The 16,763-nt window shown below is 36.7% G+C and overlaps 1 protein-coding gene across 8 annotated transcripts in view; it reads right to left on the bottom strand.

Moving 5' to 3' along the window:
• KLHL32 (kelch like family member 32) overlaps positions 1-16,763 on the bottom strand; it is a 178,152-nt gene that overhangs the window by 95,097 nt on the left and 66,292 nt on the right. For all 8 annotated transcript variants that reach the window (XM_037520130.2, XM_054699040.1, XM_054699041.1 and 5 more), the window contains one exon: positions 9,579-9,686. In XM_037520130.2, coding sequence (XP_037376027.1) covers positions 9,579-9,686 — 108 coding nt within the window. The remainder of the gene's footprint in view (positions 1-9,578; positions 9,687-16,763) is intronic.

Below are 16,763 nucleotides of genomic sequence, written 5' to 3'. Positions count from 1 at the left end.
CAGAAATTACAATGCTCGAGAAATAACACAATTCTGATTATTTCTGCTTAGAAATGTTCCTTAAGAGTAGTCACTGTCCACCCTCCCTAACAAAGGAAATATCTCAGATGGACACTGAATCATAAAATTATTGGTGCTGGAATTTTTTGTTGAAACATTCAAGAGAAACAAGTGCAAAATCCACCATGAATTAACTAAGTGGGTTGACCTACTATTCAAGTTGAATACTTTGGAGGATGTCAGCTAGAGGACTGTTTATTGCCCCACTTATGACAATAAAACCATTATCAGGAACACACAGGAAATACTTCCCTTTTTTATTCCCTTTTCTGGCAATAGTATAAGGAGAGAGACGTAGAGAGGATTGGAAGGAGAGTAGACGAAATAAGGGCAATAAATACAGCTCATTTAAATGGAGTTTTAGATAGTGAAGACAAGGTTAAAACACAGAGGGTCACTCAAACTTGTCATCTAATTTTATCTCATATCTCCAGAGACCCTCATTGTTTTACCAGTTGGACATGTCTGTGTACCTTAACTCAAGCACCTTAGTTCACAATGAGTTCTCTTGGAAGAAATGATGACAAGAAAGATTATAAATGCTGCAAACACATTGTTCAGATACATGTTTTCATTGAGTTACTGAATTTAATAATGTCCCAAAGAAAAAGATCGACTAAATTGTGACTGTTACTCAAGTAGACTGCTAGACTAATAATGTAATAGTCTGACTCATGTTTGATGTTTGACTGCTGACAGATTTCAAGCCCCACAATGCTCTCTTCCCTGCTTGCCCTACATCTGGGGAAAAAAGAAGAGGAAGTCTGAGGATTTCTCTCAGATTTGGTTATTAGTCAAAATTCAAACTATGCAAGCCCCTGCCCACTCCAACCCCACCCAGTATACACAATAAAAACTAAAGTTAATACCCCTCTATACTCTCTAGTCAGTTTAGGAACTGCCTGGCAACCTGCTATGTTTTTCCCAGAAAGCCTCATTTTTGTAACAGATCTTTTCATAACCTCTTGGTTAGTGTGGGGTGTTATCAGTCTCAAAATCTGAATTAAAGTTGGGGCCATTCTGTGTCTGAAGAGTGACTGTAAGCCAATCAAGAAACCCAAAACTTGCAAGTTATTAGGTAAAAGCCTTAAGAAATTTTTAAAAAAATCTATATACCAGTTTTTGCTTTTGTTTTTACCATAGACCAGTTTTTTAATTGGAAAGCTAACCTCAGAAGTGTGGCCAATTCTCACATAGGAACATTTTAGACACGGATATACTGACCCAATGACTTTATAAATCCTGCAGTATAAACTGCACCCTGACACATTCTGACCAGATAAGGCAGAAAAGGCTGACATACACTGGGCATTCTAAGTTATAAATGGTCTTGTTCTGCAGGTAGGAGACTCTCCTACCTGACTTTACTTCATCTTAGTCAAACAAGTGGAACAGATGGCCTTGGACCCAGTAAAGTTGTTCTCAGATCTCAACTGAGAAAATTAGTGGATCAGACAGGATCTGAATTTCTAGTCTCACTTCTCCATATTTTTTTTTCACAATAAACGATTAGTTCCCTATTCTATTATTAGGAATTTTGACCCCAAACCATGTCAAGGGCTTATTTTACTTGACATCTTGGGAAATCACAGAAATTCTGTTTGGCATATGGTTCTTGTCTGTCAAGTTGGCTCACACTTTCTCTGAAGCATGAATGAGAACATGCAACACCTTCATTCTAAAATGGCAAGCAGACACATTTGCTTGTTTGTTTAAAAAATCTACTGATAAAAAGGAAATCTCTCCAAAGACAAAAAACATAGACCTTCAAACGATATCCAAGAAAGTAAAAAAGTCCCTCAATGAATTCAAACTTACTCCCTTTGTTTCTATGTCAACAATCGAGTGATAGAATCTGGCATAGCTCTGAGAAGGATTAAGGTGAGGGGAAAAAGATCCCTTCTGCACAATTCAAAATATTCTTCACTCACATGTGGATTTTAGACTGTACCCTACAGAGCCTAGGGGCACAGTGCAGGTGCCTCAAGGGTCTTTTACCTGCCAGGCTTCTGTTGGTACTGCCAGGTGAAGTAAAGATTCTGCAGCTCAAGTATTTAAACCACTGAGTGGTCCTAACTCTGCTCCCAAGAGAAGCGCTAAAAAAATTTCTCCCAGATTTGTTCCATGTGCTACCACTTAGTTCAACCAAGTTATGTTTATAAGTAAATCTGATGGGGACTTTTTCCATGTAAAGTGACACATCTATCCCTGAGGGGATGGGCCATCGGAAGGCAGTTCCAATTAAGACTCCTGTCACTCTGCTGCCAGGCCTGACAAGCAGGTCTCCAGAGAGAAGTATCCTTCTGTGAACAATGAACAGTTCCAATCATTATAAAAATGTAATGCTACTGTGTATGCCTCATCAGTGTTATATAAAAAAAATCTTATGAACATATTAGAAATCAAATGAAATTCAGAAAGAAAAACTGCTGTGTAAGAGCAGTTTTGAAATGAAAGCACAGTTCTCTATAGTTTTCAATTCCTGATTACATGAGTATTGTTACACAGCCACAATTATAAAAATGCTTTTGTTCATTTAGAGTATCATACTTTTCTAGATTTCCAAATATTATTACTGGCTACACAATATATCTTTGTGAAGACGGTACAAAAACATTTCTCTGGGTCGGGGACTGGTAGCTAGGTCGGTTTTTCCCATAGAGATGGGGCTGGAGTTAGTGGATCATGAAAAAAAGAGGCAAGGGAACACATATATCAAACAATACTTTTTCAGATGCTCAGATATGATGTAACTAATTCATGGCTGACAAACTTAGCAGTACCTGGAGGTGGGAAATTCTAAATGGGAAAATCTAAATGTCACTATCATTTGGCATATAGTTTCTCTCTATATTGGGATTCTGGAATCTCTCTATCAGGCTATAAGGGACAACACAGAACAGAACAGAAACTAAGAGGAACTTAACTTGGTTTATCTTAACCCCTCCCTCTACTATATGGACACATTTAGCACTATACTTGGCATATAGTTTATCTTCCTTGACATTATCAAAACCAGAATGCTAAACAATGAACTTTATTGTGGTTCTCAGTCCTATTTGCTTCCATTTTGATTCTTAGCTACTCAATCTTAGAGGCGTATTCCAAGACCTTTGGGTTGGAAGTCTTTCCACCTTGCAAGGTGGGGTTTTCTCTTTATAAGGGTATTTATGTTCATTGCTCCTCTCTGTCAGGCTGGGTTTACTTAGCAACACCTGCTTACTCCTGCCTGGTTGAATTCTTGTCTAATTTGGACTAGTATTACTCTTTCTGGAAACCATGTCCATCAGAATCCTTTCTCCTGTTCTTCATCACGTCACTTTTACTCAGGCCTAGTCTGAACCATGAACAATTTCCTGAGCAGATATGTTAAGTGTGAAGATTCTGGGAGGCCAGAGTAGCTGGGTACTCTTGTCCAAATGCAAGAGGGAATTTGTGTTTTCTTAAGTGTACTTGGTCCTTTTCTCCCAAATGCTTATCCCATCCCAGTGACAATTTCCAGCCTACCTCCCAGCACCAGCCCAGACAGGGCCTGCAGAATAGCCTGGCTGCTTTGCCCTCCACAGTTAGTTCTGTGCAAGGATGCCCGTGAGGGTTGCAACACATCCCAGCTCTGCTCAAGTCATGCCCCAAGCACAGTGTGCCCAACAGGAAGGGCCCATCTCTCATCAATACAAAGGCAGAGTGTGTGCTTGCTGAGCCCTGTGCATGCTCCTTGAAAAGAAAAGTGTGTGCATTTTCAAAGGATGTGTTAGCACTAGGGGAAAAGTTTGATTTTTCTTTAAAATTTCCTGGATGAAATGTGTGGACCAATTTTAAGAAGGCTATGCTCTAAAGCAGTGTGTAGGAGGAACATGCACACATCTTGTTACACTTAACGGTGTTCATTCATCACACCCACTCTGTACTTCCAAATTCTCTCCCAAGACAGCAACAATTTTCAGACACTTAAAATACTTACATTTTATACTATGCTTACTACAACTGACTAAATGTCTTATCAACTGTCAGTAGAAAGAGCTATAGGTAGATAAATTCAACGTTAATCCTGTTTTTACAAGTCTCTCTCTTCTCTCTTCTCTCTCTCCCGCTCTCTCTCTCATATCTATCTATCTATCATCTATCTATCTATCTATCTATCTATCTATCTATCTATCTATCTATATATATATATATATAATCTCCAAAATTACGCAATTTAGCAATTAAGAAATTGAAGAACTGTGCTTTCATCCATGCTTCCAAATTCCTAACTCTTTGCATGGTGTCAATTTCAATTCCATAGTAAGAGATAGTAGCTTGTCGCATTTCCCAAGTATACTAGTATTTCACTATTTGCCATCATCTCTCTTCATCACTCAGAGGTAAAACATTATTAAAAATCATTTTGGCTTTGAAGAAATCAAACAGCTGTGGATATTGGTCAAGAAAGATGATGTCAACTTCATAGCACAGTAACTAATCGTAAATAGAGTCCAAGCACAGAGATCCAGTGAGTGGACTGAGTGCTGCAAAGGCACCCAGGCTGAGAAAACCATCAAGTGTCTGCTCTCTAAAATATCCAAACACTTCTCTGAACCTGCTTTACCAAAGTATAGCTAACCTGACTTAGCCTTTTCTTAACGCATGATGTGAAAACAATGTAGGACATTGACTATGAAACTAGGAGAAACGGGTTTCACTCATAGGTCAATTTACACTGGAAGAAAAATCTTAGTTATTCACTGCATACCCCTCCCAGGCTTGTCACCTTCACTGCAATCCTCAGAGCTTTTTAGGGTAAACCACACACCAAGTGCCTACACAGTGAGTGCCCTGGTTCTTGTAGAAGGTATTCCATGAAATGTCAGCCTCCTTCCTGTCCCTTCAGTACACAATCTCAGCAGATGAGTTACTGCTGTATGCCTTAGGCTTGTCACCTGCTGTGAATAGAATGGGGCACTGGGCAGAATAATGTAACTCCAGGTTGAGCCCAAATATCTATAGATATAGAGATAGATAGATAGATAGAGAGATAGATAGATAGATAGATAGATAGATAGATAGATAGATAGATAGATAGATAGTTAGATATACTCTTTTCATTTGGCTTTCTTTTTTCTCATAAAGGTAGAATATGAAACACGAAGCACATTGACTTTGAAGCAAAGCACGTGACTTTGCCTATCCTTTGGCAAACAACTTCTCTCTTCCAAGTTGTTTCCTTTCCCTTCAAAAATCGGCTCCTATTCTATCTTCAGTTCACATTTCATAGATCCTTGTGCCACACTGAAAGAATTTGTGGCATTTTGTGATTGAACCTCCATAAAAACTTTGGACACTAAAGGCTTGTGTGAGTTTCCCTGATTGGCACATATTGTCACATATGATCAGTGATGTCGAACTCTTGTCATTTGCAATAACATGGGTTGAAATGGATGGGGTTATGCTAAGCAACATTAAGTTGGAAAGAGAAAGACAAATATTAGATGATTTCAGCCATATGTGGAATATAGAGAAAAATGAAACAAACCCTAGAAATATTATTGCAGAATTAAGGCTGCTAAAGGGGGAGAGAAAGTGGGGTGGGAACAAAAGGGGGGAGAGGGCCAATGGCCTATCATAAAGGACTGTGGGTGCTTTGATGTAGTGGGTGGTGTAGTAATGTACATTTGAGAGGAGTGAATCTATATCACATACAGTGCTGGAAACCAATGTTACCGCAATAAAAAAAGATTAAAAATTTGAAAGTAAAGAAAACCTGTTTCTCTGTCTCTCTGTGAACACCTTAGAGTAAGCGAGCACCATAATCAACACCTCTTCAATCTGAGCCATTTGTGTTGTGCTCCTTAGATTAAATCACACAGTTGGATCATGATCATATTCTAGTCTTTAAATGCTCTAGGAATTGTCTGTGGTTTCCATGAAGTGGCCCAGGGGTGTCTGGAGCACCCTGAAACTGTATCAAAGTTGTATAAATCACCCAACATTTTTCCACATGAAAAGGCTCCATGCACTTTGCTGTTGGTGTGGCAAAGCATTTAAAGACGTTTTCTTTTATTTTAATTTGTAAAGTGGGGTTAACTGATTGGCTAGGAATCCTAAGTTATCAACCATACATATCTATAGTTTGTGGAAAAAAAAAACAAACATTACCAAGACAAACTCTCCATACGCCCTGTGTGGTGATGAGGCTGTGAGGGGTGATGCCCTCTGCAGGGGAGGTAGCCCAGGGCATCACTGCAAGGTTGGGCCTTCTGACACTGAAATGGGCATCCATTTAGCTTCAGGTTGTCTTGATTTTGTATATAGTAACACCCTTCTGTTGCCACTCTTATCTGTGGAAAAGAGTGTGTGGCCTGGGGGGTGAGGGTGAGAGGCATGAGAACTATTTGGTTGTCTTTAGTTCAGTGCAATAGTTTGTTGGGGTTTTTTTTAAGGAATTTTAAAAAATATTTTATTTCATATAATTCTTACATCATTTTTCATTTTTGCACAATGTATGCATTTTCATTTTGGTTATATTCCCCATACAATTGCACCCCCCCTTATTTTGACCCTAGTCCTTCCTCTCTCCACCCCTCCCCACCCCAATAGTGTGTCTCTGGTTTATAGTTGCCTGTTGATTTTGATTTTTACTTTGTATTAATTAGTCTTTTTCCTGGTCCCTTATTTAGGTTTTCTAAATTCCTGCTATGAGTGAGACCATCCGGTATTTTTCTTTCTCTTTCAGACTTATTTCGCTGAGCATGATCCCTTCCAGATCCATCCATGTTGCTGCAAACTGCATGTGTTTATCTTTTTTGATTGCTGAGTAATATCCCATTGTGTATATGTACATCTTCTTGATCCAGCAATTCCACTCCTAGGTATTTACCCAAATGACACAGAAACGTTAATTCAAAAGGGCACCTTCACCCCTATGTTTATAGCAGCACTATTTACAATAGCTAAGCTAAGGAAACAACACAAATGTCCAAAAATAGATGACAGGATCAGTGCAATAGTTTTAAATTGTTTTTTAACAAACTTTAGAACTCTTCATTGTCAGCAAAGAACCACTGCCATCAATGACCATTCAAGAACATTCTGAACTAAACACAATTTGCAAATTTTCTTATTTTTTGGTATGTTTAGAATGCTAACATGTTTTTGAGTTATATAGTATTACATTTTTTAAGCTATAAAAAAACACACCTATTTACTCAGCTCACTAGAAGCATGCTTCAGCAACTCTTTGAACAATAACTGACTGACTTAACATCCTAAGGGCTGAAATTTAGCTGGGCTGATTTCTAACTTTGAGATCCATCTCCTTTCTTTCACTCTTTACATCTGTTACTTAAAAAATGATTTTTACCTTATACCCACAGTTTTCATTTCAGCTGCCAGAGTTGCCTCAATTATTAAATAAAGCATATTTCAAACAAGTAGCTCCAGGAAAGACAGTGGACAATAACCAAACACTTCAATAAGCCTCTGAAGAAAGACATTTAGCAGAAAAGTAAACTCCCCTCATCTTCAAGACCCAAATAACACCTTTTCTGTGAGGTTTTGCTTTGATGGTCCCCGTCGAACATGTGCTCTTTTTTATCCCCCCATTTTATGTTCTTCTATTATGCCTCCCATCGCAATGCAGATATATGATTATGTATATTATTTACTCTTCCACTAAGATCTGAGCCTGTGAAAAAAGGCCCTTATTTTAGCATAGAAGAAACTAAACATAAGTTGGATGAAACAAAACTAAAGAACAAAACTTCATAGAGGAGTCTGTATCTGGATTTATATAGTTGGGTAGGTTCCAAAGGAAAACAGATGTTCTCCAGAGATTCCTGTAAGTTCTACAACAGTTTTAGTGATGAGCAAATTTGGCTTTCAAGCCATCACATTCTAATCTAAATTCTTGAGACCCTGACTCTGAGGTATGTGTGGAAGACAAGGTGCCAAGATGCTAGACTTAGCTTTTTTTAGTTAAAAAAATTTTTGTTCTTGTTTTTAAGCCAATAATACCAGGATTGAGTCACTGAGCTTCAGCAAGAACAGTGAAATTCAAGTTATCTGCAAACTCTTTCCCATTTGATAGTTCTTTAGGACATTTAAAAACTACACCGGGAAGCCACTGAGATAAGATTAAAATATAATGTTTTCCGGGTCATATTTAAAATCAAATTGCTTTACCTACCTTTTCTATAGTTTAGTTATAAAAATCAAACAGATGTGTAACTTTGTTGGAGGTAACATTGATTTACAACACTGCTATATAATTCAGAGACAAAGGTTCACAGCTTTTAGATGTAAGTTACCACACCACATCCACCACCAAGGTCCTCCACTGGAGTCGATTGGGCCCCTCCCTCCTCTGTTCTCCATCTCTCTCCCCACCCTCTGGTATTGTCAATTTTACAGTCAGATTTCCATGGTTTGCTTTTGGTTTATTTTTGTCTGATCCTTTGTTTTGTTTCTCTATATTCCACATATAAGTGACACCATCTGATAGTTGTCTTTCTCCTTCTGACTTATTTTTCTTAGCATTATCCCCTCCAGTTCCATGCATATTATTACAAGTTCACATTTTTTTTTTAACTAAGCAATATCTTACTGTGTATATACTCCACAGGTCCTTAATACACTCATCTGTCATTGGGCACTTGGGTTGTTACCATAACTTGGCTATTGTAAATAATGCTGCAATTAACATAGGCATGCATATCTCATTTCATATTAGTGATTTTTAAAAGGTTTTGGGGCTTGGGGGGCATTCTTTGGGTAAATAACTATAAGTAGAACTGCTAGATCACATACAAGTTCTATAACAATTTTAGTGATGAACAACTTTGGCTTTTAAACCATCACATTTTAATCTCCACAGTCTTCTCCCTAAGGGCTGGATCAGTCTATGATTTCTACTAACAATGTATGACCATTCCTTTCACTATACCCTCGCCAATACTTTTTGAAGTGACAGTAAATGGATTTCTTTCTCTTCTAGTTCATTGTTTGCATATAGGAATGCAATTGCTTTTGTAAATTGATTTTATAACAGATGAATTTACTGTACTGATTTAATACTTCTAAAAGTTTTTTAGTATAGTCTTTAAGGTTTTCTAGATATATTATGTCATCTGAAAATAGCAATCATTTTACTTTTTTCCCAATTTGGATTCCTTCTGCATCTCTGTCTTATGAAATACTCAAGCTAGGATTCTAGTAATATGTTGAAAGCTAGTGATGACAGTGGACAACATTGTCTGATCTTAAAGGAAAAGCTTTCAATTTCTCAGCATTTAATATAATGTTAGCTGTGGGTTTGTCCCTATATAGCCTTTATTATGTCTACCTAAGTTCCCTCTATCCCTATTGTTCAAGGGTTTTTAATCATAAATGGATATTGAATCTTGTCAAATGATATACAAAAATTTTTTCAACAGCAAAACATATAACAACAAAAGTAAATAAATATCAAATCACAAGGACCATCTCTTCTGCTTTGGTGCAGTTAAAATGTTTAGCCTCTCAGATTGCATTTAGTCCCATACCTGTCCTGTGTAAGCAAACTCCAGAGCTTGCTTCAAACCAAGGCTGGTCACACCATGTAAATTCACTTCATCAGCTCCACTTTCCACCATACAGAGACTGAACATTGCCTAAAATGGAAGAGAAATGAAGAAAAACAGAATTATGGAACTAAAAGGCAAGGGAGTAAGACAAAGTCTTAGAGTGGCTAAGAAAGAAAAAATTTTATAAGTTTGAGACTTACTTTTGTTTCTGAAATACTTCTATACAACTTCAGTCATACAAACATCTGAAAATCTTTTTGCTTTCTGGCAGCTACAGTAATACACATATAGCACTGAACACTTCAGGCACAGACTCATTTAATCCCACAGCTGTTTCTTGGTATAACTGGATTTAACCCACTCATTCAACTCATTCTCTCAATTCTACAGTCTCATTATGTAATATACAGTAATCCTAAACACTCACCAACAGAACATGGAAAGTGGCAACTTCGTCTCCAGACTTTTCTGCCTTTTTCTGTCTCATTTCAATTCAACAATTCTCCTCTCATCTGCCATATACCATTCCCTCTGTTCTAGAGGTTTTCAAAATGTGATCCCTGAACCAATAGCATGAGCATCATCTGGGAACTTATTAGAGTGTAGATTCTCAGGGTCCTAGACCAGAACTTCTGCATCAGAATATCAGAGTAGAGCCTAGCAATCTGTGTGATAATAGGTCATCCAGTGGCTCTCATTCTCACTTGAATTGAGGAGCACTTTTATTTGGTAAAAATCAACTTTCTCCCAAACCAATTACCCAAATGGCCAACTTACTGAAAATCAGTTCTTTCATTAGACATTTGGTATGTCAAATGAAAACTTAGAAGTTAAAAAAAAAAACAACGAAAACTTGCCAAATTAAACAAAGGCATGGATTTATAGTCCCTCCAAAATAAAGACCCCAATTTGTACACTTTCTATAATTTGACATAACAGAGGTAAAGAAAAAACTCAATTTTGGTTAGTGATTAAGAAATACACTATTTAGAAAAGTATAGTACCCTGTTTTACAATAGTCTATAGTATAATGTTTCGTGTAGTGAAGAAATATCTAAAGGGATTATCCAAAGGGATTCCTGGGCCTCTACCCGTGACTTAGAATATGCTACCTGATAGGAGTGTCTTTGTTTGCCTTGGAGTTTTGACAAGTGACATTCTAATGACATGATTTATGATGGGAGATTTGGCCACACTGTATTAGTTCTGACCTCCAAAGTAACTAGACATTAAAATATTAACCTGACTTTCAGTAGATGCTTGAAATAAAAGGTCAGACACACAGACAGGCTGTGAATGAGCCCCAGTAAAAACTTAGGACATTAAAGACTAGGACTAGCTTCCCTGGTTGGTAGTCCTCTATGCACACTGTCACATAGCAAGAGGAGTAACACTGCCTAGGACCCCTAAGGGGATAACCAGAAATTCAGTATTTGGTCCCTTTCTACATTTTTGTGTCTCATCTTTGGTTTGTCCTAATTATGAATTTCCCTGTAATATGCCCCATCCATTAGTAAAAATGAATTCAGTGAATTCTGTTAATGTTTCTAATGAATTATAGAACATGAGAATAGTTTCAGGAATTCCTTTAAATTTGCATTTGGTGGCAGAGAAAGAGGAGTTTAAGGGAACTTGAATATTCTGATAAAAGACTTACATCTTTTGGGCCTCACCGGTGGCTCAGCGGTTGAGCGCTGGATTGTGAAGATGCCCACAGCCTCTGCAGCGCCAGTTAGATCCCTGGCCACCGGGTGAGGGTCCCACATGGCACAACAGACCTCTCTGCCGCCCGCTGCTCCCCTCAGCAGTATACTTCGTCAGTCTGCCTGCTCTGCTCTCCTCTCTGACTCTGGTGAATTCTCTTACCTTCCCACGCTTCTGACTGTACCCAGTGCTTGTATAAATAAATAAATAAATCTTAAAAAAAAAAGATTTAAACAAAAAAAAAATTTCCATCTTTTGGCAGTTTTTAAAATTTTAACAAACTATTTTTTTAAGATTGATTTATTTATGCATACAAGAGCTGGGGTGCAGGCCAGAGGTATGGGGGGTGAGAGGATTCACCAGTGACAGAGTGGGGAGCAGAACAGGCATATCTACTGAAATACACTGCTGAGAGGAGCAGTGGGGGAGTCAAGAGATCTGCTGTGCCATTGTTGTCACCTCCCTGACGGGATCAAACTCGTGCTGCAGTAGCTGTGGATAGCTTCATGGTGCTGACGCTTAAGCCCTTGTGCCACCAGGGAGACCCCAACAAACTAATTTTTGATTCTCACAATTCCATATATTTCAAATTAAGATGTATAGAAGTAATAGAATTAACTGATGGTCCATTATCGTTTCTAGAGATCCTTATTTCCATCTCATTTCTTTAGAGATTTTTTTAATTTTGTAGGATTCTCTTTAATAACTAAATTTAGAGTTAAAATTTTAACTGTTAGAAATACAAAAATTATCACTCCCTTGTCATCTGAGGAACTTCCTAATGAATATGTTAAATGCTTACAATCTGAGAAAAAGAAACCACTCAAAATATTCTGAAGACATTGGGAGTATTAAACATGTGATACATGCAATTATATTAAATAGCAAACATGCAGAAACTTTCAGCTTTTGAAAATTTACCCTCCAAAATGAACACTCCAGTAGAAGCTGTTAAAGGCAAATGAGTCAATATGGTCAATTTGGCAACTGGGTTAGTGAGTGATTTGATCTGGATTTTCACTGATTCCTGATCAGGCAGTTAAAGTACTATGTGGTATGTTAAGAACATTCAATCTTACGTCACATTGGTTTGGTGGAGTGATTAAGACAAAACTTAGAACCAAACAATTCTGGATTTCAACACTGGCAAGTGACTTTGCACAATAAGTAACCTCTTCTCGACTGTTTTCTTATCTGAAAAATGAGGCTAAACATTGTACCCATTTCACGAACTGCTTTGAAGATTATATTGCTGCACCAATAAAGTATCCAGTACAGTGCCTGACATGATAAACAATTAGTAAAATTTATATTCTGCAACAATAATGAAATAAAATAAAATAAATAAAGTGAAATATATGAATTTCTTATGTACTAATATCTTAGAGGTAGCAGTTAAAAGAATCTATATGTTAGAAGTACCACTCTTATTTTTTGAGTGGTTGTGGAGAGGAATTAAGTGTGCTATAGATTAAAAAAAAAAAAAAAACCATGCTAACAGGAAATTGACTCTAAAGTTAAATGGATTCTGTTTATACACATGTAGAAGACTTGAAATTCCAAAATTAAAAACCACAGGTCACAATAAAAAAATCTTTCAATTTCTATAATTCTGAACTTGTTTCTAGATTTTTTATAACCACTTAAAAAAGAATTAAAGAAATTTCAGTTGCTTTTATTATCTTTTTTTAATTATGTGGGTGCTCCAATTTTAATATTCCCCACACTAATTTCTTTTTTGAGATCTTCCAAGCTGCGATTGCACCTGATATGGTGACAGCTGCTCTCTACCAACCCTGGAGGCAGAGCAGGACAGAAATGACTCAGGCTATCTGGATTAATGAAACAAAACATCCCTGAGATCAAAGGTTAAGTAACAGAACAAGTTGCCAAGAGAGTTTTTTGAATCTGCTTTCCTAGAGGTCTTTCCAAAGCCAACAGGGCAATGTTAACATAAGACAAGGAAGGATCCTCAACTATAGGATCCTGGCCTTGGTAGAGTTGAGAGGGAACACAATCCCTTAAGCAACATACATACTTGCGTGTACAATTTTGTATAAACAATAAAAGATCAACAAATTTGTTATGGTAGATACATTACACGCTATGACTCCAGGAGAAGAGACAGACATAACTATGATCTAGATGTTAACAATTAACATGTATTTTATTACCTGTGTTTTTCTTACAAATGCCTTTTAAAAATGTTGTTTTATTTTTAAGATTCAGGGTTATGTAGGAAAACATACATATCCAATTCAAATCTTGGTTTTATAGCCTACTGATCTTGTGGGCAATTTTTCTTGAACATATAACTTTTGGCTAATTTGTTAATTTCTCTGAGCCTCATGCCCCTTATTTGTAAAATGGAAATAACACTATATTGACAGGGTTGTCTTGAGGTATAGAAACAATTATGTTCAATGTCAAGCATAATACCTGGCCCATACTAGATGTTTAATAGATATTATTACATTCTAAGTCAAGCTGATTGTTCTACTTCCCCATGTCTTCCTTTGAGCCCAACTGAAATGATAGCTAAGAAACAGCCTCCTCCACCCAACTTCTGCCTAAATTTATTCCTTTCAAATATTTTTTTAGAGTGACAATTCTACTCAAAATTCCAACATCTGATAGCAACATTTTACTTTCACCACTAATTTTATACCCTACTTTAAGGACTGACCCCATCATAAAAGTCATCATTACCATTTCTATAAACATGTAACTTCCATTCGTATAGTACCATCTATTGTAGTCCTCACTTCACGTCATTTATAGGTTTTTGAAAACTATGACTTTATGCAAAATAAAGCATGTATAATAAAGCAGGTCCTCAAATAACATCCTTTTGCTCAATGTTGTCAGGAGTATTAATTTCTCCTGTAATGCAATGACAAATGAAAGAAATGTCTTATTTAAGAAACTGCTATAGTCTTGGAAACAGTGCTACAAATTGAACATACCATATTTTTTTTTAAATTGAATACATTAGTTAAGTAAAATATTTTTTAAAAAGGAAATTATTAGATCAAGGTCAATGTCTTGGGTTAAATTTACAAGGCACCTCAACTAGGAAAAGCCTCACTGTATACCACCGAAGTAAGGAAGAACCTGGCCATTTGACTAGTGAAACACCAGTTGCCTAGGCTTCCCAGCCTTACAAACAATGTCTGAAGACCTTATAGAGGCCATAGCAAAGAACACAACCTCCTTTGGAGGTTTTATAAATGGTTTTCAATTGGAAAGGCATATATTTTGCTTTATGGAGCAAAATAAATGACGAGATCAAGGATGCTCTTTTAGCATGAAAAGTAAACTGGAAGTTTCATGAAAACAAGCACCATGGCTTGCTCACTCACTGTGGGGTTCTTAGACCCTTGCACTGCATGCATGCAATGAGTACAGGTGAATGAATGAATAAATGGATGAATGGACAAATGAATAGACACATTCTTCAAAAATCTATCTGTGGATAATAGTCCTATTGTTCTAAATATATCATCATAAACAAAAATAATTCATTCAACATAAAAAAGGCTTTTCTGGATGTAAGGTGTTTTAGACCCTGGTAATAAAAGCACTAGCTAAAGTTAAAGAGTGACTACCATAAACTATAAATACAATGAGTTCAAAGCTAGGCACAATATTCTGCCCAAGTGCGGGATAAGTTTTTTTTTTTTTTTTTTTTTTTTAAATGCTTAGTTCGTAATGTAGTCTTTGGGAGAGCCTTGGCCAGGTTGAGATTTACATCCATCACATTTCACTCTTGGCTGATAATGCGTTGCCTCCACCATAAATCCTTCCAACTGAAAGCCCAGTTAGTCAGAATACAATCCACTTTAAGTGCCTGCTACAGGTTGTGGATTTATGGTTTGTCATTCCTTCTGTATTTCTCAAGGAAATGACACAAATTGAGTCTGTAATCACAACACATGAATTAGGTTTCCTTGGGCCATGTTCATTGTCCTGCAGGCACACAATGAGCTACAGCCAATTTTATGCTGGTACATTATGTCATCATACTGACCATTAGAAATTCTCTGACATCTTCAAAAATAAGTAGAATGGCACCCAAAGTTGATGAAAAATGATCCTTATACCCAGCGAACTATGCAAAGGTTTGGAGTAATGGATATGTGGATGATGCTCTGTGAATTCTAATTTTATCAATAATCTAAATGATTTTACAGATTAAATAGCTGGATTATTTGAGCCACAAGCAACCCTTATCTTTTATGAAAGTTAAATAAGTTATTTAAAAGAGCATTTTGCAATGATTGCAGATCTAACCCAATTTTCCATATCTTTTATGCACCTAGTGTTATGTCATTACTGATGTTTATAATGGTGATGAGGCATACAGAGCTTGAGCTAATTTCTGAATCAGCAGAGATTATACTTTGCTCAATTTAGTGTTAATGGTGAATATCCTTTATTGCATTTTGGTTATACCTCATATAGAGAATGGGCAGTAAATCTCAGTTAATGAGACTATTCAATTAACCACAATAGCTCATTTCCCTGACATTAAAGAGAGAAGGGCCCTGACCAGAGTTGAGCTGGAATATTTACCTTCTTTATCTCACAGATGCAAAAGTAACCCAATCCATTTGTGCAGCTTAAGGATCTGATAAAGTAGGGATGTGTGGTAGGTGGTTTTTTCCCCCATGTATTTTTGATATATTTTCAGCTGTTTTAATTCTCCCCCTAACAGTATGTTAATACTGATAGAAAATAAAATAAGAGGACAAACTAAAGTGGTAACATTATATTACCACAAATATAATTAGACAACAAAAATTAAAATCTCTAAAGTGCTGATTTCCCCCCACCTTAACATGTGCAGAAAATGTAGTCTTACATGTTACCAACTGCACAACATACTGGTTTTCCCAACATCTTCAAATGTGTAGCTTGTTCATTCAAAACATCTTGCTGTATTTCATAGTTTTGCTCTTGGAAGTTACTTCTTAAATTAACTACACAGTGATCATGAGTTCAGGTTCATTATATTTTATTCTATTTCTCTTTAGAATTCTCTTCCTCCTGGATGTAGCTCTATTTCAATTACTTAGGTCTTCCAGAAGAGAAGGGAATGAAATAGAAAAGGGACACAAATCAGGTTGTTTTTCCTTTGCTAAAATAGTAAATGTAAGGTCAGAAACTGTTGCCCACCATGAAGTTAGTTACCTACTCATGGGTGGTATTTACCCATGTTTTAAAAACTCTTCTTTATCTTTTTAGCGATATTTTAAAACATCTTAACCTGCCAGTTCCTTTTCATTTTTTTCTAGTACTAACTCTGTTTTGATTTTCTTCTTTTAATCATTTTCTTGTATTCCTCAGAAAGCTGGTTATTAATTTCTTGGCTAGTGATGTTCTTGAAGGGAAAAGTGAAGCCCATACCCTTGCTTCAGCTATTCCAGATGACTTTGAAGTGGTATAGAGTTTAAATCA

This window comes from Talpa occidentalis, unplaced genomic scaffold (genome assembly GCF_014898055.3).
Source record: "Talpa occidentalis isolate TD23 unplaced genomic scaffold, MPIMG_talOcc4v2.1 talOcc4.2, whole genome shotgun sequence".
NCBI classification, from domain to species: Eukaryota; Metazoa; Chordata; class Mammalia; order Eulipotyphla; family Talpidae; genus Talpa; species Talpa occidentalis.
The sequence above is the reverse complement of the archived record's forward strand: the minus strand, read 5'-3'. Positions and strand labels throughout refer to the sequence as shown.